This window comes from Dermacentor variabilis, chromosome 11 (assembly GCF_050947875.1).
Source record: "Dermacentor variabilis isolate Ectoservices chromosome 11, ASM5094787v1, whole genome shotgun sequence".
Lineage (NCBI taxonomy): Eukaryota > Metazoa > Arthropoda > Arachnida > Ixodida > Ixodidae > Dermacentor > Dermacentor variabilis.
The window spans coordinates 60,017,336-60,044,899 of record NC_134578.1 but is presented as its reverse complement, the minus strand read 5'-3'; the positions used below and the strand labels follow the sequence as shown (position 1 = coordinate 60,044,899).

At 46.3% G+C, this 27,564-nt stretch overlaps 1 protein-coding gene across 1 annotated transcript in view; it reads right to left on the bottom strand.

Annotated features, from left to right (window-relative positions):
- Window positions 1-27,564, bottom strand: part of LOC142564093 (chymotrypsin-1-like) — a 47,727-nt gene that overhangs the window by 4,460 nt on the left and 15,703 nt on the right. The window contains exons 4-7 of the mRNA XM_075674938.1: window positions 26,860-26,966; window positions 24,927-25,068; window positions 19,757-19,868; window positions 12,711-12,874 (exon numbers count right to left, since the gene is read on the bottom strand). Coding sequence (XP_075531053.1) covers window positions 12,711-12,874; window positions 19,757-19,868; window positions 24,927-25,068; window positions 26,860-26,966 — 525 coding nt within the window. The remainder of the gene's footprint in view (window positions 1-12,710; window positions 12,875-19,756; window positions 19,869-24,926; window positions 25,069-26,859; window positions 26,967-27,564) is intronic.

Sequence of the window (27,564 nt, the reverse complement as noted above, 5' to 3'; positions counted from 1 at the left end):
CCTTCTCTCGAAATGCAGTCCGTAACCGTTAATGACCATCGGTCATCTTCCCTCCTCATTACATACACTGCCCATGCCCATTTCTTTTTCTTGATTTCTACTAAGATGTCATAAACTCGCGTTTGTTCCCTCACCCAATCTGCTCTCTTCTTATTCCTTTAACGTTACACCCATTTCGTTAACTTTAGCATTACATGCCCATTTCTTTTTCTTGATTTCAACTAAGATGTCATAAACTCCCGTTTGTTCCCTCTTCCAATCTTCTCTCTTCTTATTCCTTTAACGATACACCCACCATGCTTCTTTCCATAGCTCGTTGCGTCGTCCTCAACTTAAGTAGAATCCTTTTCGTAAGCCTCCAGGTTTCTGCCTCGTAGGTGAGTGCTGGAAAGACACAGCTGTTATACAGTTTTACTTTGAGGAATAATGCCAACCTGCTGTTCATGATCTGAGAATGCCTGCCAAATGCACGCCAGCCCATTCTTATTGGTCTGCTGATTTCAGTCTCATGATCCGGATCCGCGGTTACTATATGCTCTAAGGCAGATGTATTCCCTTACCACTTCCAGTGCCTCGCTACCTATCGTAAACTGCTGATCTCTTCCGAGACTGTTAAACATTAATTTAGTCTTCTGCAGATTAACTTTTAGACCCACCCTTCTGCTTTGCCTGTCCAGGTCAGTGAGCGTGCATTGCAATTGGTCCTCTGAGCTACTAAGTAAGGCAATATCATCAGCGAATCGAAAATAACTAAGGTATTCTCCATTAACTGTTATCCCCAATTCTTCCCAATCCAGGTCTCTGAATATTTCCTGTAAACACGCTATGAATAGCATTGGAAAGATCGTATCCCTCTGCCTGATGCCCTTCTTTATTGAAATTTTGTTGTTTTCTTTATGAAGGACTACGGCGGCTGTGGAGCCGCTATAGATATATTTCAGTATTTTTACATACGGCTCGTCTACACCTTGATTCCGTAATGCCTGCATAACTGCTGAGGGTTCGACTGAATCGAACGCTTTCTCGTAATCAATGAACGCTATTATAAGGGTTGGTTATATTCGGCACATTTCTCTATAACCGGATTGATAGTGCGAATATGGTCTATTCCTGAGTAGGCTTTACGAAATCCCGCCTGGTCCTTTGGTTGAGAGAAGTCTAAGGTGTTCCTGATTCTTTTTGCGATTACCTTAGTAAATACTTTGTAGGCAACGGACAGTAAGCTTATCGGTCTGCAAATTTTCAAGTCTTTGGCGTCCCCTCCTTTATGAATTAAGTTTATGTTGGCGTTCTTCCAAGATTTCGGTGCGCTCGCGGTCATGAGGCATTGTGTGTAGAGGGTGGCCAGTTTTTCTAGAACAATCTGCCCACCATCCTTCAAAAAATCTGCTGTCACCTGATCCCCCCCACCCCGCAGGGGCGTCTGCGTCAGCAGGCGTTTGGTGTGTTGCGACACCACGTACCCGAGCACACGAGGGTTGGACCCTCCCGCGTGTAGCCGTGCGCGGCTTAGCCGTGTCTGGGAAAAAGGGGATCCTGGGGGTTGAGCCGATGCTGGGTGGTTGGACCTTTAAGGCCCCCCGGCGGAGGCAACACACCTCTTCGGCCTCGGCTTCACATAAACGGCACCTCCAGACTGACCCACCTGGAGGACATCAGCAGTCGCCTTTTCCTGTCTCTCCCTCCTCGAATCTTCGTCTTTACCTCCCACCTTTTGACCTTTCCTGTCTCCTTGTCTCTTCTTTTTACTTCCTTTCTCCTGGCGGCAGGGGTTAACCCTGTGTGGCTATCCAACCTTGGGTACACCATATTTGGTTATAGTGACGGCGTACGACTGGCATCGTGCAGACTTCTATGCAAGCTCTGCCGCGTCCCCTCGTTGGGCTCCGTGGTGGGCGGTTGGCGCTGTTGCCGAATCTATACATATTTTCATGGAAACTTCTTTCCCCTCCCTTGCTGATCGCCCTCAGAAACGAGGGCGCACCGAAGATGTCTTCAAGATTTTTTGGACGCCAAACCCAGAATTTTCCCCGCTTCCACGTTATTCATTCCGTAACGCCAAACAAAGCAGTGCGAAACATTTCACCATTCCTTGTTTCAAAGTCCTTGACTGATGTTTTTGGTCCAGGATACAAGGTGTCGAGGATGGTAAGCGGCGACCTCCTCTTGGAGCTCCGCGATGTAACACAATATGAGAAACTACCGCAACTAGTGTCATTTGGAGAGACCCCCATAACAGTAACCCCGCACCGTACAATGAACACCACCAGTGGAGTTGTGTCGGACGATGATCTGCTTGAGCTTACTGAAGCGGAACTCCTGGAGGGCTTCAGTGAGCAAAATGTTATCAATGTCAGAAGAATTAAGATGAGGCGAGATGGTAAAGAGATCCAGACCAAGCACCTAATAATCACCTTTGGCTCTAGTGTCCTGCCCGATTCAATCGAGGCCGGGTACATCAAGCTCCGTGTTAGGCCGAACGTGCCAAACCCACTCCGATGTTTCAAACGCCAGCGCTTCAGTCACAGCTCTCAGAGCTGCCGAGGCCGCCAAACTTGTGCAAAATGCATTGCTCAAGAACACACCTCTGAAGCTTGTGAGAACGCTCTCCACTATGTAAACTGTGACGGGGAGCACGCCGCATACTCGCGGTCGTGCCCCTTCCGGAAGAAAGAAAAAGAAATCTTAACGATCAAGGTAAAAGAGAATATCTCATTCAAGGAGGCACGCAGGCGGGTATCGTACCTGCCCAAGAAAACCTTTGCCGATGTGGCGCGTCAGGGGGCAGTGTCACAACGGCCTCCGGCGGCTGTCCGACCCACAGGCAGTGAGTCGGCAGTTACGCCATCTGCCCCCGCGGCGGTTGCAGGTAGCGCTGCTCCGTCAACCCACCAGACAGGGCCACCCACAACAAAGATGGGCGCAGCCGAGGCTGCCCCAACCTCCCCGACCCCTTCCAGCGCTGGCAACAGCCGGCGCAGCCAAATCCCCCAGGGAGCCCCATCGACCTCCGGGCTGGTGGGTGCAGGGGTCTTGCCCCCCAAGGCAGGACCCTCGCTGGTAATTTCTCGATCGGAATAGCACGTGTCCGGCGCCTCACAAGAGGCAATGGACACTACACCTATCCTCAAGGCGCACCAAGCGCCTAAGGAGCGGCGAGGCTCACTCGAACGCTCCAGAAAGGGCAGGACCCCCGTTACAGGGCCTCAAAAGAGCTTCGTAACCTAAGGCATCACCTCCGTTTCCATACACGCAGCACTTATTTACTTTCAATATGGATACACAAATTATTCAATGGAACGTTAGAGGTCTTCTTAGGAACCTTGATGACGTGCAAGAGCTTATCCAAAAACACAATCCAAAAGTGCTGTGTCTACAGGAAACACACTTTAAACCACAACACACAAACTTTCTCCAACCTTATGTCAAGTTCCGCAAAGATCGCGATGATGCTGTCGTATCATCACGCGGTGTTGCCATTTTTATTCATAAAAGTATTTCCTGTCAGCATTTACAGCTACAAACGCCCCTTGAAGCAGTGGCGCTTCGAGCTGTTCTTCTAAATAAACTCGTTACCATTTGCTGGCTTTACGTACCCCCCCACTACAAATTAACGAAACATGAATTCCAATCCTTCATAGATCAATTGCCAGAACCTTATGTTGTTCTTGGCGATTTCAATGCGCACAGCTCCCTGTGGGGCGACTCTCGTACAGACTCGCGATGTCGTCTTGTTGAACAGTTCCTCTTTTCTTCAGGTGCGTGCTTGCTGAATAAGAAGGAACCCACGTATTACTCCCTAGCAAACAGAACCTTTTCTTCAATAGATCTTAGCATAGTTTCCCCGTCCATACTGCCCGAACTCGAATGGGAAGTTACGACCAATCCTTACGGGAGCGACCACTTCCCTATACAGATAAGAACATCTAAAGAAAACGAATATCCTCCACAAGCTCCTAGGTGGAAGATAGACACAGCCGACTGGGAGAAATTTCGAACTCTCACTAACATCTCATGGGCCGACATGTCTTCTTAAGAAATTGATGCTGCTGTGGAGTATCTTACATCTTTCATAATAGATACCGCATCAAAATGCGTATCCGAAGTGAGTGGTCTGGCATGTAAACGACGTGTACCGTGGTGGAACAGCGAATGTAGGATCGCCCGTAAGAATCAGAACAAGGCGTGGGGGTTGCTACGCGCTTCTCCCACTGCAGAGAATGTTATGAACTTTAAGAAAGTAAAGTCCCAAGGCAGGCGAATCCGCCGACAGGCCAAAAGAGAAAGTTGGCACAAGTTTTTGTCCAGTATTAACTCGTTCAGAGATGAGGCCAAAGCCTGGGACAGGGTTAATAAGATTAGAGGGCGGCAAACATATTCACTCCCTCTGGTAAACACACAGGGCGATACACGGCAAGACCAGGCAGACTCACTTGTGGAGTATTTTGAGAGCGCGTCAAGTTCAACAAATTATTCACAATTCTTCCTCAAATACAAACAAATAGAAGAATGTAAGCCTTTCATCAGAAAATGGCGTCAGAATCAACCATACAACCGTCCTCTTGGTATTGCGGAGTTTAGAGCTGCCTTGAGCGCATGTAAGAGCTCTGCACCTGGATCTGACAGAATAATGTATGAAATGATCAGAAACCTACACAATGACACGCAAGTTACACTACTCGCACTTTTTAACACTATTTGGGCTGTGGGATACCTTCCAACCGCATGGAAACAAGCCATTGTGGTCCCTGTTTGGAAGCAAGGCAAGGACCCTTCCTCAGTGGCAAGTTACCGCCCGATAGCCCTTACAAGTTGCCTTTGTAAGCTATTCGAAAAAATGATTAATCGCACCCCCATACATTACCTTGAACAGAACAACATGCTTGATCCCTATCAGTGTGGTTTCAGAGACGGGCGCTCCACAACTGACCATCTTGTACGCATCGAAGGAAACATCCGTGACGCATTTGTACACAAGTAGTTTTTCCTATCCATATTCCTCGATATGGAGAAAGCATACGAGCAACGTGGCGCTACGGAATCTTAAGAGACTTGGCAGAAATGGGCATTCATGGTAATATGCTAAACCTCATAGAAAGCTATTTGTCCAATCGCACATTCCGTGTAAAAGTCGGCAATGTACTGTGACGTCCTTTTACACAAGAAACTGGTGTACCCCAGGGAGGCGTGCTTAGCTGCACGCTCTTTATACTGAAGATGAACACGCTTCGTGCTTCATTACCACCGGCCATTTTTTACTCTATGTGGACGACATTCAAATAGCTTTTAAATCCTGTAACCTCGCAGTGTGCGAGAGACAGGTACAGCATGGTATGAACAAAGTATCAAAATGGGCAGAGAAAAACGGATTTAAAATCAATCCTCATAAAAGTTCTTGTGTTCTTTTTAAAGGAAAGAGAGGCCTGGTCCCGGATCCTTGCTTAGAACTGTGTGGACAACAAATTCTTATCAACAAAGAGCACAAATTTCTAGGTATTATACTTCACGATAGACTCACTTTCATTCCACACATCAAATATCTCAAAGAAAAATGTCTAAAAACAATGAACTTAATGAAACTTCTATCCAAAACTACGTGGGGTAGTGACAGAAAGTGTCTAATGAATCTCTACAAGAGCCTAATACGGTCACGATTGGATTATGGCGCCGTAGTGTATAACTCTGCCGCCCCGAGCGCGCTAAGGATGCTGGATGCTGTCCATCATCTAAGTATCCGCCTAGCCACTGGTGCTTTCAGAACAAGCCCGATCGAAAGCCTATATGCCGAATCGAATGAGTGGCCGCTCCACTTACAGAGATCATACGTCAGCTTTACTTATTTCCTTAAAGTGCATTCCATTCCTGAACACCCATGTTTTAATACCATTACCGATATGACGTATGCTACACTTTTCCGCAACCGTCCGTCTATAAGACAGCCCTTCTCACTGCGTGTGAAGGAGCTTAGCGATGAAATGCATGTCCCACTCCTGGAGCACCGCTTAATGCGCCCAACCAAGCTATTACCTCCTTGGGACTGGCAGGTCACAGAATGTGACGTATCCTTTCTAAAGTTGCAAAGCGTGCTCCAGAGGTAGAAATTCGAATGTATTTCCTAGAACTTCAGTACAAACACTCATGCACAGAGTTCTACACAGACGCTTCCAGGTCACATACCGGAGTATCCTATGCAGCCGTCGGTCCTTCTTTTTCGGAATCCGATGTACTACATCCAGAAACAAGTATCTTAACGGCAGAGGCCTACGCTATATGGTCGGCTGTAAAGCATACAAAGAAAGCAAAACTCCAAAAAGCCGTTATATATACAGACTCCCTAAGTGTGGTGAAGGCCTTAATGTCACCCTACAAACATAAAAATCCTGTACTTACTGAGGTCTATTCCGACATGTGCAAAGCTTATCTATCTAACCAGCAAATCATCATATGCTGGGTACCCGGCCACAGGAGAATCGAGGGTAACGTTTTGGCAGACCAGATGGCTACGTCAATTGCTCTCCCTGCTGTTAATAATACTGCTTTGGTGCCTCTGAGAGATCTGAAACCTTACATACGAAAGAAACTGCGAGGCCACTGGCAACGCATGTGGGACGCAGAGATAAATAATAAACTGCACGCTATAAAGCCACAGTTGGGTTTTTGGCCCTCCCCAACGAAATCTCGGTGAACAGATGTCCTATTCTGTCGCCTCAGAATAGGACACACATTTGGCACCCATAATTATCTGCTTACTGGAAGTGAACCTCCAATCTGTGGTAGATGCGGTGACAGGCTTACCGTCTTCCACGTGCTCCTGGAGTGTCGGCAAGCCGAAACGGAGAGAAAGAAACATTTTCCGCTTGCTTATAAACATCACATCCCTCTAGACCCGGCTATGTTTCTTGGTAAGGAACCGCTTTTTGACACCAAGACAGTCCTCAGCTTCTTAAATGATGTCGTACTACACGTTATATGCCCAATAAACTCGTAGAGCATCCTCGCTCCAGAGGATGCCGCTGCGATAACAGTTTTGCATAGCACATGCCTCCAGGCCCTTGTTTTTCAAGGGCTCTAAGGAGGCAGTAGTGCTCTAGCCAATCTTATAACCTTATATACTTTTACGCATCGTATCATTCTATTTAAATGCATCGTAATGTTCATAGTACACGCCATAAGTCATCGCCATAATCTTATTATACAGATTTTACGCACTTTAGCTCGACCATTTTTAAGGCCCCTCTACAGCCACGTGACACCAACTTCATCGAACTCATGATTTCACTGCAAACTCATTAACACGGACATGGCGCTCTTTCGCCATACTTGGCCCTTGAGCCATAAAGCATCAAACATTCATTCATTCATTCTGATCCTCCCCAGCTGCCTTCCCGATTTGCATAGCTCCCAAGGCTTTCTTTACTTTTTCCGGCGTTACTTGTGGGATGTCAAATTCCTCTAGACTAGTCCCTCTTCCATTATCGTTGTGGGTGCCACTGGTACTGTATAAAGATATATAGAACTGCTCAGCCACTTGAACGTTCTCATCGATGTTAGTAATGATATTGCCGGCTTTGTCTCTTAACGCATACATCTTATTCTTGCCTAATCCTAGTTTCTTCTTCACTGCTTTCAGGCTTTCTCCGTTCCTGAGAGCATACTCAATTCTATCTACACTATACTTCCTTATGTCAGCTATCTACGCTTGTTGATTAACTTGGAGAGTTCTGCAAGTTCTATTCTATCTGTAGGGTTAGAGGCTTTCATACATTGGTCTTTCTTAATCAAATCTTTCGTCTCCTGCGATAGGTTACCGGTATCCTGTCTACAGACATTACCACAGACTTCAAGTGCACACTCCTTAATGATGCCCATAATGTTGTCCTTCATTGCTTCAACACTAAGATCCTCTTCCTGAGTTAAAGCCGAATACCTGTTCTGTAGCTTGATCCGCAATTCCTCTATTTTCCCTCTTACCGCTAACTCATTGAGCGGCTTTTTATGTACCAGTTTCTTCCGTTCCCTCCTCAAGCCTAGGCTAAACCAATATCTCACCATCCTATGGTCACTGCAACGCACCTGACATGACATGCCACTCGTGCTCGCGCTAGCGGTTGTCGCCATGTTTGTTTCGCAAAAACACAAGGTCCGCTGAGCGCGCTTCGCTGGGGATACGAGACAAGCGATAACGAGCGAGCGAGCAGCCCGCCCCCTAACCGCGCATGCGCAGTGGCTTCTCCGTTCACCCGCTAGTCCACTATTACTGAAAACGTAGCGCCTGGCCTCGCCTTAGCAGGCATCTCGATACGTGACCCAGTTTCGCACGTAACTCGGATCGCTGGCGGCACACGGCGCCAGGGTACGTTCTCGTGGTTATTGATTCGTGATCGTGGCCAAAGAGAGCTCGCCATGCAATAGACTACATAAACATGCAGGACGGCAGAAGAAAGGAACAGTGGGCAGAGATTGAGGAGAAGTTAAATAGAGAACAAATAGGAGTGCATGCGGTTACAGAAACGCACCTTAGAGACTCGGAAGAGCCGCCAGTGATTGAGAATTATGTTTGGGAAGGGTGCAACAGAACTAAGTCGGAAAGATAGGGAGGGGGAGTCAGAATGCTCATTCATCAGGGAGTCAAATGGAAAAGAGTAAATTCAATATGTCAAGAGCATCTTTGGTAATCAGCTACAATGAGTGGCGAAAAGCTTGGATGGGTGTTACTTATTTGTGGACCGGAAATAATTGCACAGAGAAGAATGAAGAGTTAGTGGAATGCATAAACAAGAAGAGGCAAGTCAAGGCGAAGTGGGCCGGCCGAACAGACAATGAGGGCAGAATGACTGGCAAGGAAATCCAGACCGAGAATGACTTCGTGATGGCTATGCTCTAAGACGGTGAAGAGGACGATGGTGTATCTCAGCAATGGTGAGTCGGGCAGAGCACATGCCAACAATAGCGACAATCCCTCCGTCGGCGACTTGCACAACTCGGTTCCGGGCAGGCGTCAGAACTTTCTTGAGCCGACGGCGAAGAGCAGCAACGCATGCGCCCGGTGTCAATCGTCACGCACACAGGAACATTGTCGACGAGAACGTCCAAATGATTCTTGTTCGTGGGTAAGGTGAAGCGAGAATTTCTTGCCAATGTCGTGATTGACTCTTCACCTCCAGAAGCTGCACTTTCTAGTTTTCCGGTCCGGGGTGCGGCGCGTAGGTCGGAGAAGGAGCACGGCGCAACGGGGGTGAACGAGATTGACGGCGGGAGGGAGAAGGCGAGTAGGAGTAGCGGAGTCGTGTCAAAGGTGTCGCAGGGTCCGATAATGGGGCGGGCATAGAAGGAGCGAAGGAAAAGGACGCGATAGAGGGAGGAGGGTGGTGATCAGGAGAATAGCGCGTCGGAAAAGTCCAGCGGCTGCGGCAGTGGCGAACGACCTGTCTAATGCACCGGCATTTGAAACGGATCGGCTTGTCGTCCACGCCACGCCATTCGAAGGGGTTGCGCTGTCCATAAAAGGAGTAACAAGAGCGGGGTGGGGACGTGCATGCAGAAAGAGGTTCCGAGAGTACGGAACGAATGGGTTGCAGGCCGACGTTGGACAACTCTTGACGCATGACGGCCTTGTGATGACGTATGACGGAGGAGGTTGTCAGCGGAGGATGATCAGGTGACGGTAATGAAGGGGCCGCCGGTTGTGCTGCTTCGACCTCACGACGAGTGATGCGGGTGAAGTTGTCACATCGTGACGGCTGGCGGAAGAGGTCGTCACGAGATGACGTAGCTGGGTTGGGAAGTCGCGTGATGTGTTGGGATACCCGGCGGCTTTTAGCATGCTCGAGAAGGGGGCACTCCTTGAGGATTGTATCGATGCTGGTGACGTTTGTAAACACCAGTAAATTGAAGGCGTCGTCCGCAATGGCTTTGAGGACGTGACTAACCTTATCGTCCTCACAAATGTTCAGGTCAGCCTTGGCACAAAGGGCCAAGACGTCGAGAATGTACGACACGTAGGACTCGGTCGACGTCTGTACACATGTGGCAAGAGCTTTCTTGCCATTGACATGGCGACCGAACGGATTGCCAAAAAGGTCGCGGAGCTTCTCTTTGAAAAGATCCCAGGTCGAGATCTCCTCTTCGTGAGTTTGGAACCATGCCAGTGGAGCTCCGATGAGGTAGAAAAGAACGTTCCGAAGCATAATAGTCGGATCACACCTGTGACTGGTGCTGACGCGTTCGTATAAGCGGAGCCTGTCGTCAACATCAGGACTGCTGGCTCCGGTGAAAACACCAGGATCCCGAGGGGGGGGGGGAAACGGTGACGTCGGTCGGTGCTGCAGGCGGAGACGCTTGCGTAGATGAAGTGCCGCCAGCTGGAGCCGAAGTTGCACTGTCGCGGTTCCGACCCCTGCTGAGCTCCATGACGGGTACGTGGATCGGGATACCCCGCATCTCCACCAAATTAATGTTACGTGTAGCTGATGCCCAATGCTATTTACAATTTATTTACAGCGGAGCTAACGGAGGCCAAAACCGCGATGCTATATCAAGCGGGCACAAGTCGTCTTCTTACTCCTCAGTGCAGCCACACTGTGCCGGCTCTTCCGTATCGATATACCGGCTAGAAATGCAGGCAATCAAATTAAAGCTTCAAGCATGGGCAGAGAATAATTGCATTTTGGGATGACTTCAGCATGGCTTCAGAATAGGTAGGCGTTTAGGCGATAACTTATTTGTTCTTACTCAGTGTATTGAAATATCAAAAATAGAAAGCAGACCGTTATATGTGCATTTTGTAGACATTACAGGGGCCTATAACAACGTAGACCATTTTGTGGGATATTCTGGAAGATAAAGGCTTAGGTGACGATTGTCTACAGCTTAGATTTACTTAGAAAGTACCGTTTGCGTTGAATGGGAAGGGATGAGGAGCGAGGAGAAAGATGATATCAACAAGGGACTGAAGCATGGGTGCCCTTTATCCCGACTGCTGTTTATGGTGTACATGGTGAGGATGGAGAGGGTGCTAGAAGGAAGTAATATTGGCTTTAATCTCTCATACAAACAGGCGGGTACAGTAGTAGATCAGCAGCTGCCAGGTTTATTTTATGTGGACATTGTATTCTAGCTAACAAGCAAATTGATTTGCAACGTCTGGCTAATATCTGTGGACAGGAAGGCAACAATTTAGGGTTGAAATTTTGTGCTAGAAAATCAGGTGTGTTGGTATTCAATGAAAACAGTGAACAGACAGTGGCGACGTGAGGCCAGGAAATACCTCGGGTAACAGAATATAAATACCTTGGTATATAGATAAACGAAGGCAGTAGATACATGGAAACACAGGAAAAAACAACAGTAAAGGAGAAGAGAAATGGCAGCCATATTGAAGCACAGAGTACTATGGGGATACAATAGGTACGAGGTGCTCCTAGGCATGTGGAAAGGTGTGATGGTTCCAGGACTTACTTTTGGAAACGCGGTTGTTTGCTTTAAATCAGGGGTACAGTCAGTACTCGATGGGAACCAAAGGTCAGTGGGTCGCCTCGCATTGGGCGCTCACCGGAAGACTATAAATGAAGCTGTGCAGGGTGATATGGGCTGGACTAGTTTTGAAGTGAGGGAAGTTCGCAGTAAAATTGAGAATGAAGAACGACTGAGGAGTATCGAAGAAAGTAAATTGGCTGGGAGAGTGTTGAGGTACCTGCACAGTAAAAACATTGACACAGTGCAGGAAGAGAACTGGGAAGCTTACCAGCAAGCATGCGGCCTATAGGGTGGGCAACGCAGCAACAAAGATCATCAAGCGGACAGTCAGAGAGGCTGAAATAATCTCATTGGTGGCGGCAACGGAAAAGAAGCCTGCCATGAGTAACGACTTAAGAGGAAAAAACTAAATCAGGAAAAAAACAATTCATGATAGTTCAAGTGGAAGCTCATTACTTTTCGAAGCGAGATCGGGATGTCTTAGAACACGCACCTATAAAGTGAGATTTGAGAAGGAAGAAGAAGCATGTGCTTGTTGCGGTAATGCTCGGGAAACTATGGAGCATGTTTTAGTAGAATGTGAAGACGTCTACCCAGCAGTCGATTTGGGCACCACTGGCCTCCTTTTAGCCCTTGGATTCAGCGAGAGCGGAGGAAAAGTAAACATGTCCACAATATGCATTAATGAGAGGCGATTGGAGTATTGGTGGAAGAAAAGTAGGGAAACGACAAAAAACGGAGACGTACAAAAGCACAGTTCGCAATAGGGGATCATAAAATGTGGTTGTGGGAGTTCATAGCGTTTTTTTTTATTGTTTAACCGAGGTAGGACATTAGGCAAGAGCTTGGTGGTGCAACACACTGCCCCGTTCCAAAGGGGACACACATAACATCCATCCATCCATCGTGGTCAATGATTGGCGTTGGACAACGAGCGCGCCCCCGCCACTCGGTTAGATTAAAGCTTCTACATCCGCGCGCTGCTGGCCCGCTTTTGCGGTCGGTGGAAAGGTGTGCGGAACAGCTTGACAATATACAGCTCTCCCGTGAGGTTACGTGCATTGTCTCTCGGGCAAAATACATGGCAAGCGCCCAACCAGAGAAGCGCAGCCAAAAAAAATCCACTATCAGTGATCTTATGGCCTACCCTCACCGCAGCTAACTAAATGGTAATCCACCGAATAAACACTCGTACATGGCCTTAACTTCCTAGAGCAAGGGTAAACTGTGCTTACGTCACAGGCGCCCTGGTTTTTGCCAGAAGCACAAATTGCGGGACCAGGATGCACGGGGCGTCGTCGCAAGAAGGGATGCGGAATTCTTGGTACTCTTGCTCGGCACTCATTATCTGGGAGAGCAACAACTTCTGCGTGCAGAAGAATTTTGCTACTGTCTGCAGCTATATAGAAAGGAGAAAATAAAATCAGGACATTAAACCTTTCCAATAATATCTTCGCTACGTGAATTAAAAACCTAGCGCGAACAATAGTTGGTTTTGAGAAGCAAGCAGCAACGTAAATGTGCAAGAAAAACACTACAGGAGCACTGACTCACACCTGAATTTTCTATTTATTTAGAAATCATTCAATATATTCTTTTATACAGGAGCGGTAGGAATGTGCCAGGATATGCGAAAACAAGTTAACTAATTTTTTTTATCTTGCGTTTTGTATTTGACAGCCAGTTGGTAGATTATGCGTATTCTTCCTAAGTCTTCAGGAACTTTCAAAAGTCGCCTGTGACAGATAGAATGATTTTTGCCTTTGAGTTGGATTATATGAAGAGGGGTACATTACTACAACAAATCGAAACACCTAATAAACTAATTAACAAAAACTCACTCATTGATTACTTCGTGGCACATGTTGCCATATACGAATTGTAGCCGGCGAGACGTATCGATTTGAAATGAATTTTACCTAAAATGAAAGCGGACGTACAACTTCGTACGTCCACTTTCACAGGTTGGAATAGAGGCAGAGTTCTTTTACAGTGAAGTTATTTTCGTGTCGTTGTTGGCGAGGTAAACAAAAAAACGTGGGCTGATCTCGGAGATAGCGCAATGGCTGTGCGACCCACGGCGGAGGTGAAGCAGGTGTTAAGCACTACCCATACGTGGGCCGATTGCGAAGATAGTGAAATGCAGCGCCGACCAGCGGCGGAGGTGCAGATCGCCATTAAGGGGCCCACATGCACAGCTTCGCTGCTCATCCTTCTTCGCAGAGTGAAAGGGCTCCGAGATTTTTGTTTCACTCTTTTCATCTTTTTTGTTACAACCTCGACGCGGCGACGTCGCTAGTTTTTTTTTAACGCCACCAGTCATTTATGATTAAACTGTTATCACATTTACCAATCAGTTTTACTCAACAGCCCCAAAGCATGCTTCTCTGCCCGCAAACCCGTAATGCGGCAGATAAGCTTTCAAGGCGGCCTGACGAGAACGGTTTTCTCTCTGACCAGTTTTTGTATTTTTTTCTTTTTTTCAACTGTTTATTTACCGCTTTTAAAGCTACCAATCATCCACATCTACACTATTATAAGGATTAAATGTCTTAACTTCGCAAGTCGCACATTCTTGTGCAGCTACAAGGCATTACACTTTTCGCGCGAGAGACTGATTTTGTTAGAGTACTCGCCAAAGAATGGGGCTTACGCATTATAAATGTAATTTCTTATAAATAAGTGCCGCCCAGAGTCATTTTGTGGGCAGTTTATTGCACGCAGCATTGAACCACATTATACACTAGAAATCGAACCCGGGTTTGGCAGGAAACAACCAAGCACTCAAATCACTAAATCAAAATCACCTCGATCGCGCACAGGGTCCGCATAGCCATTTGTAGATATATTTGTGCTTGAGAGGCGGATTATTCACCGTCGGCGATAGTCTGTAGTATACGTAGCTAATTAACTTTTGCCGATGTTGTTGCCGACAGCTGCCACGTGGGGCGGAAAGGGTGAAAAGACACTTTAAGCGTGCCCGCTATTCCGGCAAGCGGGGGCGGTTTCGACGGATTGCCGGATGGTCCGGGGCGTAAACGTAAGTGGCCGGAGTGGCGCAGCCGCCTGGATTTGTAGAGCTCAACCAGACAGACATAGACCTAAAATTGCATTAACCTACTTTATTCTGCTTCGCTGCTGGTGCAAATTTTTGGCAACGGCGTAATTGTGTTCGCTATTGCGCCGCTGTCGAAAATTTACGCCCCAGCTAAGAAGAATATAGTGATTGGCTCTGTGTTTAGGACGTCGAGCTTTGCATCATCACCTGATGCCACCAATTTGGCCGCTCACGTTTACACCCCCGCTTATCCGGAAAACCGCCCGCGCTTACCGGAATACTGGACGCACTAAAATTCTCAAGATCTCGGGAACTGCGCGAAAACTAAAAACTGCTTCGTCGGGCGACTGTTACTATATAATGTTTAGTTCTTTATTCGCCACCCTGCGGATGGTTCGAGGCAGTCATTGTCTAACCGGAGACATAGCTTTGTCTGAGAAACTTTCGCCCTCGATCGCAAGGTTCTCTTTAAACATAATTCACCGCCAACACGCACATCTGGCATTATCGGTAACTGCACATGCCGCAAGGTTAAGCTGCCTGGAGATGTCTCGATGGCTCCGCTATCCTGAAACGTCGAATAAGCGGGCGGGATTGGCCCGCACGTCCAAGTTTGTTCCAATCGGGAAATATTTCTGTGAACTTCCGCTGGCAGCATCAAGGATGCTCTCTCAGTAAGACTGACTGATAGAAATTTTATGAGTAAAAGTACCTGAGAAGAAAAAATTTTCTCAAGCGCATGTTTTATGCCGCTCCGTTGTAGTTAGTAGTTCGGCGTTTATATTGAAGCGGTAAGGCGCGTCGGTATCTCCGTTCGCAAACCATACTGGCACTGTACTGCAAATATCGGAAGCTCTTCTGCTTTGCATACCCTAGCTTGGTTTAACCTCTTCACCTGCTAGGCGCATGTGGCGCTGCGACTAGCTAGAGAGGCCATAACTGCCGTGGCGTTGAGGTTAAAAAGGAGGAAAGAAAGAATGAAATCAAGGCGTGGTTAAAAAGAATTATACTGTGGGACTTAACGTCCCGAAACAGAAGAGCATTATGAAAGGCGCTGTATTGAAGGGCTCGGGATTTTTGGACCACCTGGGGTTCGTTAACGCGCACCCAAGAAATTACGGAAACGTTTTGCATTTCGTATACGTCTGAAAGCCATAGGCGTGACCGAAAAGCTAAATACGCTGCGTTAACGCGGGGAGTGTCGTCGTTAGAATAATAATTAGGCTGTTCGGAAACGCATAACCAGGTGGGATTTTACCGGCGTGTCGGAGCTGACAACGGCTCCGTTCCTTGTCTTACAAGTCGATTGCCCTCAACGTAAAATGAAAGAGGAATAAGGCGAGTCTAGTACAACATTTGTATAATCAGCACCGTCGCAATTATCATTTTCTGCTATGTGGAATGCGAAGGATTCTCAATGAGAAAGATGAGCCTAATGCTCGGACAAACTACACTTATTTATGCAAATATTTTTTAAGTAGACACCATGCCGACTGTATTAGCGCATCCGCTATATTTAGCGGTTATGACGCCATTGTGCTATGCGTCAGGAAGAGTAAGGTGTGCCAAGAAGTTGTTGCAAGCAGGTGAAATCGACTGCATACTTGCGTACCTAAGTATCTTGAAGAAGATATTGAATTCCGATTTAGGTATCGTGCACGTTAGTTGAGATCCTCCGTCTTCATTTTATCAACTGCAGCCTACATACGCAGTTAATGAAAAAGTCGCAGTTTTGCCTGAACGGCGAAGCAACGATTGCGATAGCAAATTAGTATACAGCTGAACGAACTAGGGATATTAGTTTTATTGGTCATATAAACTCGCAAACATTTGCTTACTACCTAAATTAACAAGCACGGTGCCACACGCGCACAGGCAAACATGAACACATCTCACTCGATGACCGCGGAAACTCGCTGTCGAAACGCTGGAGCGAGGAAGCGTGGCAGCAGCAGGGAGCGAAGTGACCTTCGTGCTGCCTCTCGCTTCAACGCCAAGTAAGTCCCGAGAGCGCAGCCCATACGAAGCTACCAGCATTCGGGACACTTTGTCCACATCGCAGATCGCTTTCTAGATATGGGCGCCCACGCTGCGGCGCCGTAGTCACCTTTGGTGTCATAGAAGTTTGGTGCCATAACGCCGGACGGTCAATAATTTGGTATCTGGATTTTTCGACCCATAAGGCACTTAAGGCTTTCGACTTAATGAGAGGGGAAATCAGTACAATAACACAAAGGGCAGTGGCTTGCTATTTGAGACCCGAGCTGACTGCCTGAGGAGAGAAACATGCCGGAGCAAATATTCGCAATATGATAAGGTGCGTGTCAGCTGCAGAAAACCTCCGTGCACCACTCGGCACTGTAGGGAACTGGCAACATATTCACCCAGCAAGATACGCAGTGAACGTCTGCCTTTCAAAAACACTCGGATTCAAACCGGATGAAAGCATAAATGGTCAGCGCACGATATATTTCTGAAGGTCCAATTTTTTTCCCTTAAATCCATCACCTTTACAAGTCCTTGTTTTTCTTCCACATTAACTACTGTCATCAGGTTTAGTGTACTACGGCTCTTACTAATATTACCACGTGACGTAGAACACAAAAAAAATCTGCGTCAATTGTATTCTGGATGTTTCTCACGACAGCCATGCACGACGCCTTTTTAAACAAGGCTAAATTTAGTGCCTATGCGAATTAACCAAAGGGTCGCGTGTCGACAGGAGCACTAAAGATATTGAAGCACCGAAGCACTCCGACCACCTACACCTCAGTGACGTGGTTTTCTGGGCACGAGGGGCTGGAGGTGAATGAAGTGGCACACGCCGCGGCCCGAGGTCAAACCTGCCGGCTCAAGGCTTCCTGCCCTCGAGCTGGCCGGTCTGCGTCAGCGGGGCAGAGACCGTACCCGTCATCTACTCCGCGATCCTTCAACACCACAGGCTGGAACGCGGGGTGTACCCACCACCTAACTCAAAGCTCAACAAAGAAGAAAGTACCCCACTCAGAAGGCTACAGAGTAACACTTGCACCCACGAAATACTCATGCACAGACTCTACGCAACGCGGAAAGTATACCATTGCCCAATGTGAAGCGTACCGGACGCCTTGGCACACCCGATCCTCGAGTGCCCATGGCATCTAGACTCAGACAGACAAGAAAGCGAAGACCTCATCGAAACGTGGGAGGCCAATGTCGTCTACGAGGACCTGGAACTACTACGACGCCTCATCGCCAGGGCCAAGGAGGCAGCGAAGGCCAGAGGGTTCCTGGGATGAGGAGACCTCCCACCAAGAGTAGAACCGGGGCTTTCCCAGGGATACTATTTTGAAAATAAACGTTTATTCCTCCTCCTCTTTCCTATGCCTGATATTCATGAGCAAACACTAATTCAACCATATAAAATGGGTATTAAGATAAATGATAACACTAAGAACATTGTCGAAATTAAAACGCAGATATAGGACGCTAAATGCATGATGTTGTATATAGTGGGATGTGCCTCGGGCAAGGCTAAGTACACGTACTAAGTTTTGTGATTTAGCTTACCTTCTCGTCTAAACGAAATCTGCATTGTCTAACACTCATTATTATGTTTTCTTTTTGTTTTTTGCGCAAAAATGGATAAATTACATTTTTATTATTGACTATTTACCGAATTGTGCATTGCAGTGTGTATTTTGATTACATTTATGTATAATGTGCACTCACGCTTCGCGTTTTAATTTTTGTTTCTCTTGCAATTTTAACGTTGCGTATGTGTATTCTATATGTGCATTACCTTAGTCAATCATCGTCTTCGTGAGGCTAACGTGACTCTACTGACTATCTGAATAACTTCTGCTCTGCCACTGCGTGTAAGAAAGGCACGTTGACGGCGTTCGCGGCCTGATGATCTCGATGTTAAGTAAAGCGAATTGAATTGGATAGAGTAAGCAAGATACCTTCATAGTGTTAGTGGGAAAAGAAACAGGAAAGAGAATGATAGGGCCGGAGTCATTACAGGCATAGGTCACTGTACAGCATAAATTTAGAGGTTCTGGTGAAAAGAGAAAAGATCGAAGAGCGATAGGCAAAATGTTAAACGGCAATAGATGCCTCTAATGCCCGAGTAAGGATCAAGCAGTGTATGGGACTATTTGTCACCGCCTCGTTTAAAGGGGATTCCAATCAATTTCATCATCAATCATCACTGGGCGTCGTGAATAGCGAAAAAAAGGTTACGCGTTCTTCTCGAAAATTTAGCTAATGGCGGTAATCGATGCAGAACCGCCTAGTATTGTCATCTATTTTCGGTGATATGGTGAGGGACGGTCAAAGAGTATATGATGGTTTGGTTATGTCCGTAGCGAGCATCTTCATTTCCTTGTGAATGGTTTCATGCTCAGACGTGGACACATGCTAAGGCCGATGGCGAATGGGTTGGGATTACTTGTGTTTATTCTGTAAGAGACAGCCGAAGTCTGGCGTAGGGGCGACCCTGGATGTCAAAAAACGTATAAAAAGCCGTATGGACGCAGAGCGTATCCTTCTTCTTAGGCAAGCTTCCTGAGGGTGCCGTTGCAATCTAATTTCGAGACCCTTACCCTGTATAATATACTACCTGTATCTTCCGTCTATCCAGCGGATAGCACCGCTGCAACAACATTAAAATCAGTTGCTAGCCTGATTCATTCATATACGAAAGGTTAGTGATGTAACTCCCTACGTCGCAAGTTGCCGTCGGTGCCGCAGCTTACACAGCAGTAATCTTTACCTGGAAACGTGTGCGGGAAGCACTACGTACTTCGCATTGTGCGCGACACTTTCTACCTTGTCTCAACTGAGATTTAGAGAAAAAGAAGGTGTGAGCTAAGTATGTTCCTAAAATGGTGTAGTCCGAAGCTGATGACCATGAAACTTCAGTTTGAACAGAAAAACGGAATAGAGTCGATAACGTCTGCATTGTGGCCTTTCATGGCGCTCAGCTAGGCAAGCAATATCTGTTGGGAAGGCATTTGTGCTGTCAGGCTAACAATTAGCAGTGGATCAAGATGCAGTTATCCGTTATTTTGACGACGGTCTGTGAAACAGTAATGGTGCATGTCTGTCGCGCGCTAAATGTGCTTGGTTCTACAAATGCCCAAACGCCATCACCTTGTCATCTTGCCTCAGAGCTTATGCATTTCCTCATTTATAACAAATATAGTTTCAACTGTGCGCAATGAAAACCTTGCTACTTACATTCTGTTCTTCCCCAGCCGGCAACTACAAGAGTCTTGCCTGCAATGTCCATTTTTGCTGTGGGCAGGCACACTGGTTTAATCAGTCTGTTGAATTCCAGGTCCACTGCCAGCTGTTCAATGAAACGTTATGTAACTGCTCATTTCCAGATAAAGAGAAAATGTTTCAACAGATGACATCCAGATGATGCATCAGACTGGTCTAAACAATCAACAATTTCGGAGGTAACGTCACATCAACTCTAATGCGTTCTTTTAGTACTAAACAGCATTATTTTGTAAATATAGGCCCATGAAAACCTGTGCATCGCTCCCTGCTGCATGTCAACATGCTTAGAGTGGCGAGTAATTCAGGTAAAGGTTAGTCATGGTTACAACTGCCAAAACATAGTTACATTCACCTATAGAGATTCGTATAGATTTAACAGTTTTTACATTGTCATAACAATGTGTCTAATAATTAAATCAAACCGGTCTTTTTCACGTAACGTCAAATCTAGCGTCAGTCACAACTATGCAGACAATTATGCACATGTAAATGCGCCTAACAGATTTGGAACGCTGGGGAACCACAGCAGTAGTGGGCGTCTCTGTGGCGACAATCGCAACGAAACTGCCATGACGCTTGCGAAAACATACTTGAAGAACGAGACACGCATAACGCATCGTTTGAAATTGTTTCTGTGAACAACCAGTCATGAAAGATATGCACACAACGCTGAGGCACTCTATTCCTTTTCATTTAATTTCATTTCCTTGAAAAATCTCTCGCCGGGTGTTACATAAGGGTTGGGAATACAAATAACTAAAAAGGTTGTTCACAATAGTATTTGCAAAGAACTTGTTATTTCATCCATGAAGCCAGCTGAAGTGATGAAGGTAGCGATGGGGTGGGGAAGGCCATTCCAGTCTGCTGCTGTGCGAGGGGAGAAAGTGATATAACAAGAAGGCGACAGTACTTGGGGAGGAGGGGGGGGGGGGCACGTGAGCGAGCATCAGTTAGTGCATGGCCTGTGCGTTGTGATACGTGTGAAGGTGGTAGAATTTTAGGGACGTGGCGAAGTGTACTGGTGCAGAACTTGTGAAATAACGATAAGCTAGCGATACGGCGCAGATGGTATAGGATGTCTAAACCCCGATTCTGCTTTTAATGGCGTCGCTCTAATTGCCCTACGAATTATGTAGAAAGAACGGAGCTTGTGGCTCGATTGTGCATGGATTCTAGTGCGTTGGCACAAGGTAACTCTGGTGAGGATTCCATGCGGGCGATGTATATTCGACTTTCGGCCTGACCTGTGCCCAATATGCCAGTAATTTAACATGCTCAGGACCATTACGAAGGTTACATTTGTGAGAAATCCTGACGTTCTTTATTGGTAGATGATGTGATGTTAGCTAGATACGAGCACCAGTTTAGGTCATGCGTGATAGTAACGCTTAGATACTCAAACGCGTCCGCGGCGCCAGTTGCGATGTTAGTAAATGTTAGTAATTGTCTAAAAAAGGCGGGAACGTTTTTGACTACGGGAAGCTGACATTGATTTACGTTTAGCTGGGTTTAGAACCATGAACCAGCAATCACACCATTCTCTGTTGCTGTTTAAGTCTTTCTGCAACGAAATGTGGCCGTTAATGTTAGTGATAGATTGGTATATAGTGCATGCAGTAGTCAGCAAACGTTCGAATATGAGAGGTAACATACAGTAGTAGATTGTTTATGTGTGTTAAGGACAGGAGGGAACCTAATACCAAACCTAGGGAAACGCCACATGTAACGAGAAGAAAGTATGAAGTAGTGCTATTAATAGTGGCGGTCTTATAGCAGTTCCTAAGAAATTCGGTTGTTCAGGTTAAGCCTTCAGGGTACAAAAGTTCAACTCAGAAAGTTTTAATATCAAGCACTGATGAGCTACTTTATCAAACGCCTTTGCGAATTCAAGAAAGATGATATCCATTTGAGTGTTCGTATCAAGGTTTGAATAGGTCATTAAGAAAGGTGGCTGACTAAATGTCACATGACTGACGTTTGCGGAAACCGTGCTGTGATGGAGGGAAAAAGAAGTTACTATCTAGAGCATTAATTACGTGCGCGTGTATTACATGTTCCATGATTTCTCGAGCGACACCAGTTATGGAAACGGGACGATAGATTAAGGGCTGTTCACAGTTACCGGATTTGAAGAACGACCTTGCACACTTCTCACACATGCGATAGGGTGCCTGATGACAGTGACTGTGAGGAAAGCAACGTTAGACACATCTCGGAGATAAATTTTGAGCTTTTTTAACTTTGAGGTGACTTCGTCGACACCAGCTGATGACGATAGTTTGAGTTTATCAATTAGTGCAGATATGCAATCTGGTGAAAAAGTAATGCCTGGCCTTCAAGACCGGGTAGGAACACGGAAAGTGGGAAGAGGCACCTGCGGTTCAGTGGTCAGTACTGATAAATTCTCTGTTGAACATAATGGCACAGGCTGGGACAAATGTTCACTATCATTGCAAATTCGTATAACAGGGGATAACTTGGTGTTGATTACTTGCCAGAATGTTTTTGCGTTATCGGTTATTATACATGGTAATTCCATATGCGCTTTCTGCTGCATAGTAGTTTTCCCGGGAGCTTGAGCTCCGTCTTAGTCTAATAAGGCGGCAAAGACATTTTGCCTTTTTTCTTTTTCCTACCTAGTTCTTTAAGCACGTTTGTGAACCATGGTCTATAACAATTAGTACGAAGTGAACTTATCAGAATAAACTGCGCAACGAGGTCGTTGATTTTATCATGGAAAAGCAACCAGTTTTCTTGCAACGAGCTATTTTCAAACCCCGATTTGAATGGAACTAATTCGTTGTGGAGCGCAGCATGGTTTCATTTGTCATACAGGTGGATGACTTTCGGATCATAGTGATGTACGATAGGGGAAAACGAGAAAACAGCCTGGATTACTTGATGGTCGCTTATTAAGGCGAAAGCTTTGTGTCTCGTTCTCCAGTCGACCTTCAAAGTCCTTGAACGCGGCGACGACATGAAAGGTACTAACATTAGCAATAATTGGCTTCGTAAATGACGTCACAAGGATGTCTTCCGACTAGCCCGTCGATGCCAGTGAAATGCGGTGATCGGGTCGATCAGCCGGTCTACATAATTAACTGCACGAATGTTTGGTTATCGGTCTTGCGAACGCGGCATTCCAGTGTCCCCATTTCTACGTGCCACTTCCATATCCATTGGCGCAGGGGCCAGAATTCAGAGAGGCCCTATTACTCGACACATCCTTCTTAAAACGAAGTCCAAGCAGGTCGCCGCGAATACTTTTACGTACAAAGTATACCCTGCGTCTGAAGGACGGAACTGTCCAGTGGTGACCTAATGGCCGACTCACAAGCTCCCGGTGGGCGACGGGATCGGCGTGAGCTAGTGTCCTCGAGCGATTGCTTTTGGAGGTTTCGATCACTTTCGTGAGATTTCGCGTCTTAGAACCGGACGGCGTTTCTTTCTTTATTTTTTACCACGGCCGCTCTGCAACACTAGCATTCTGCCTGCCAACTGTGCACTGTCCTCTGCGATGATGATGTCCTCTGCGATGATCTTTTCCGGAGTCGCGCAAGATCTCCCGAGAGTGATTGCGTCCTCGAATGCTATTGTTCGCTAATACCGCTTCAGCTCTCCGGGCAAACGTAAGTACGCATTTCCAAGCGAGCAACGCTCAGGCACGCCGACTACACGTGGTGGTGCTGCAAAGGCCACTGCCGCGCTAGTGGCAGGTTTACGTTTATCCCGGCGCAAGCTGTCCCGGCATTCAATTTCGCAACGTTCGGGTGCCTTCGGGTGGTTTTCGGTTCCCTACCCACGTGGCCATGACCTCATCTGTGAGCGCTGCAGGAACTATCCAGCTGCCGTCCGGCTGCCAGTGGGCGGTCAGAACTCTGAAAATAGAAGCAGCCCTGTATTTGTGTGAAATACAACTGATAGTCCAGCGCCGACGACGACGTGGAAAGCTGCAGGGTGGAAATATGGAAAGAGCGATTTTGGAGGTCTTCGGTGTACTTCTGGTCCCGGAAGCTGGCAACTGGGTGAGTACACTGACCTGGAGCTACTTCTACCAGTTTCATACATGGCGCAGCTGACAACGCCTTGGGTATTTTAAAGTTTTTTCTTCTCTTCCTTTCTTCGGTATTTCCCGTGCTGTTTGTTTCGTCCCATTTATAGTTATGCGATGTCAGAACACCCAATAACTTTCCACCAATCAAGGTTAACTGTCGTCGTTTGTGACAGCGCACCCACTTGCGCAGCACCGGTAAGCAATAATTGCTCAAAAGCTTAAATAATAAAGTAGTACCTAAAATAATACTTTTTAATATGCAAGTCCAATAAACGTTTCCTTTCTTTTTACCTTTGGCTTAGGCGCTCCTTCATTTATTATTTTGTGTCGTGGCCATAGCATATAACAGGTTCTGTGGATCACTTGTGAACGCGAACGATTAATTGGAACAAATTTTCACGATCCCTCTGAACCAACACTGCATATAAATGGGCAAAAAAATTTTTTTCAGTTTGTTTACTTAGATGGCATTTGTAAAGAGCACGAGGTGACACTTTCATTTGCGCAGTCCCCTCAAGGCGAAACTTTTGTGGCGTTACACGACATCACCTACGTGACTGCTGTAAGCAACGTTGTCAGCATATCGAAATCAAAAACTGATATTCCTCTTTGTAACCGTTTTGTTAGGAAAAACTGAATTGAGACATTTTTGTCGGCGGTTATGTCATGTGATTTTAAATGAAATGACTGGCATCGGAACAGTCCAATTCTATTTTTCAGGAATGCATTTTCTCTTCTTTTTTTTTTCTTGTGCTACTACTAAATTCCATTGGGGACGGTATGCAAAACACTGCCGAGGTAGGCACATGCTACGAAATACCTGCTTTGTGCATGAAAAAGTGGTACTTTCCTGTACGGCGTCCCTCATTGATGAGTGTGTCCCTGTAGGACATAAATTCCTGTTAATATTCATTCTCTTCATGCAGAATATTTACTAAAATCTTGTCTAAAATAGCAATACAAAAGCGCTGTGCCTCTTCTTTATGCGTGTACCGTTTTGTGAATTGCATAAGGCTAACGTGCTTGTATTTTGCATAAGGCTAAAATGCTTCAGAATTTCAAACTTACTTTCAGAAGGGCGATATCATGCACCATCTCATACTTGTTTACATATTTCGGGTGCACCATCATCTTTTCAGCTTCAATTGCTTTACCATTTTGATACAGGTGGGATTTGTACACCACCCGGACCTTTAGCGCAAAGGCGCCGCTGAAATAAAGAAGCGTGTGTTAACAACTGTAACAAGAACTGCGTATATATATTACGTGTTTTTCCCGCCGGTAAATGTTTATTCTCTATGCTGTAATCAACAGCCAAGATAAGCTAGAGGCGTTTACAGTATTGTGGGGGAAAAGAAGCAGAAGAGAGCTGGAGCCCACATCGTTACAGCTATATGTAACTTTACCGTATGTAGAGGTTTTTAGGAAATAATGTAAACAAGTTATGGCAGATTGCTGCAGGAAAAGATGTTATGCGAACCGATTTGCAGGTACATGGTTAGCTAGGATTCTTTAGCGTTCCGCACTGCGATACGAGATGGACAAGCGTGTTTGCCAAAATTGAGTAGTTGAGTCGGTGTTGGGTGAGAGGGAGAGGGGGGGGGGCATGACCGTACGTGTCTGGGACGTCGTAAGCAGGACGACGGTACAGTTTCTACGCCAGCCGTTCGATGGGAACCCACGACATGCTAATTGTTGCTTTCTATGTCGGTACCGGACGAGCGTATTTGGAGAGAAACGCGGATTGCGACGTCATCAGCGGCAATGTGCTACGCAATCGTACCGCTCGCACGTACTGCCTACGACTGTGTGATGTGGTGTAAATTAAATCGACGACGCCATTTGTACTACGGCGAGGAAATGTTAAAGTACGGACAACGTGGGCTATCATTACGCCGTTGCAATGTCGTACAACTTATTTTTTTCGGACAACGCGAAAAAATGCCGAGAAAAGTGGGTCGGTCCCGGAGGTAGTGAAATCTCAGAGCGCCAGCAGTCAAACGAAAAAGACGCGAAAGTCGCTGCGTTTGAAAGAGCTGGCTGGCTTTGTTTTTTGATAAGTGTGCGCCCGATCGTGGCCTATTACCGGTTTCCGGACAGCCTACAAATATCAGTGACGTAAGAGCAAAAAAAAAAAGCCCTGTAGCAACGGTGCGTCAACACGTAGTATTATAAATCAGTTATAAAAGCACGCAGGCGTGCTGTGCGCGTAAAATTTTAACTGTGCCTTTTACTTCTAAAAGGTCTCTCTTGACACAGAGGGTGGATTTCAGAATTCGCACGCTAAGGAAGTAAAAAAATGACACGACCAGCAATGCGTATTTATATATCTATGCTTCAGATTTATTATATGGTAAATACGAAGAAGCCCAGACCACGGCTGCAAATGAAGCTTAGATGAAGGTCTCCTTCCTTTCGACCACCATAGTTGCAGTCTTTTGTACCAGAGCGTGTGTGGCGAAGTGGGAGGAACCGTAGAGACGTCGCACACCTACATCCGCCTCTGTCACTGATTGCGCTTGCGCCCCAATACATTTCGAGATGCCCGCTTGTTGGTCCGAGGAGCGCCGTGTTACCTGTAACAATGGCCGCGCCTGAACATATTATATGCCTCGGCTACTTGGAAGTTTATTTGCTTTTTTTTATTTCGGAACCAAACCGGGTTTGATCCAACTAAAATTCTGTTCCGAAATTTAAAGAAGAACAAGAAACAAATAAACCGCGAGACAGTCGAGACTTTTATCAGCTTGCAAAAGAAGGAAGTAAAATTTAGAGGTGGCATAATTTTCGGAGGCACCTTGCATATCTGACGTGCACCACGTGATTTAATTTGTGTTCCTTATAATCTCGACTCCGCGTTTAAGCATTTATTCGTGAATCAGCGCTCGTTTTCTCTGATTCTTTTTTCACATTGTTTGTACTTCGTCTTCGAAGACGTTAACCTAATAATTCGGCCCGGTTGCAGTTTCTATCAAGTACGGAAGCATTTTAGAGGACTCACTTAAACAAGCAGTGCGCCGCAGTCAGAATAAGGTTCCTTGTAATGATGCTCCCGGCACATAAGGAACTAAGACCCGACGAAAGATCAAAGATGCCAAAAACTTGAACCTACGGAAGAAAAAAGGTGACAGGCATTTTTTTTTTTGCCTAATACCACATAAAGGAAAATCATTTTTCGAGCATGCTTTAGTTTTAAGGTAGTGCTTGCCACCATAAAACAGCTAGTGAAACTGAAACTTGCCACCAACCATCTGTGACAAGTTCTGCGGTACAAGTGACAAGTTCTGTGACAAGTTCTGTAACAAGTTCTGCCCTAAACGACTGCAGGCTTTTACACTCTAAAGAAGTATACACCTTTTGAGGAGTATATTTGCGACACAAGAATAATCGTCATCTGTCTTGCCCGCATTTCCTTTCTCGAAAACTCAGCGCTCGCTACGTTCCTGTCGAGAATGCTCTGTCATGCTGATAACACGCATGCCATTCGTGACTTGGAAGTACCAGGCTCGCAGCGTTAAAGAAAAGAAATGCGGACATGACAAATGACAATTATTCTTTTGCGGCATGATACGACCCAAAGGGTGAAATTTTGTTTAAGAGTGTAGAGGTTCCGTGTAACGGGCTACATCCGAATCGGAGACTATCTGGAGACTGCGTGGTCAACGATGTGGCGTGCCCTCTGCTTTACAGACGTCTTCATTCTAAG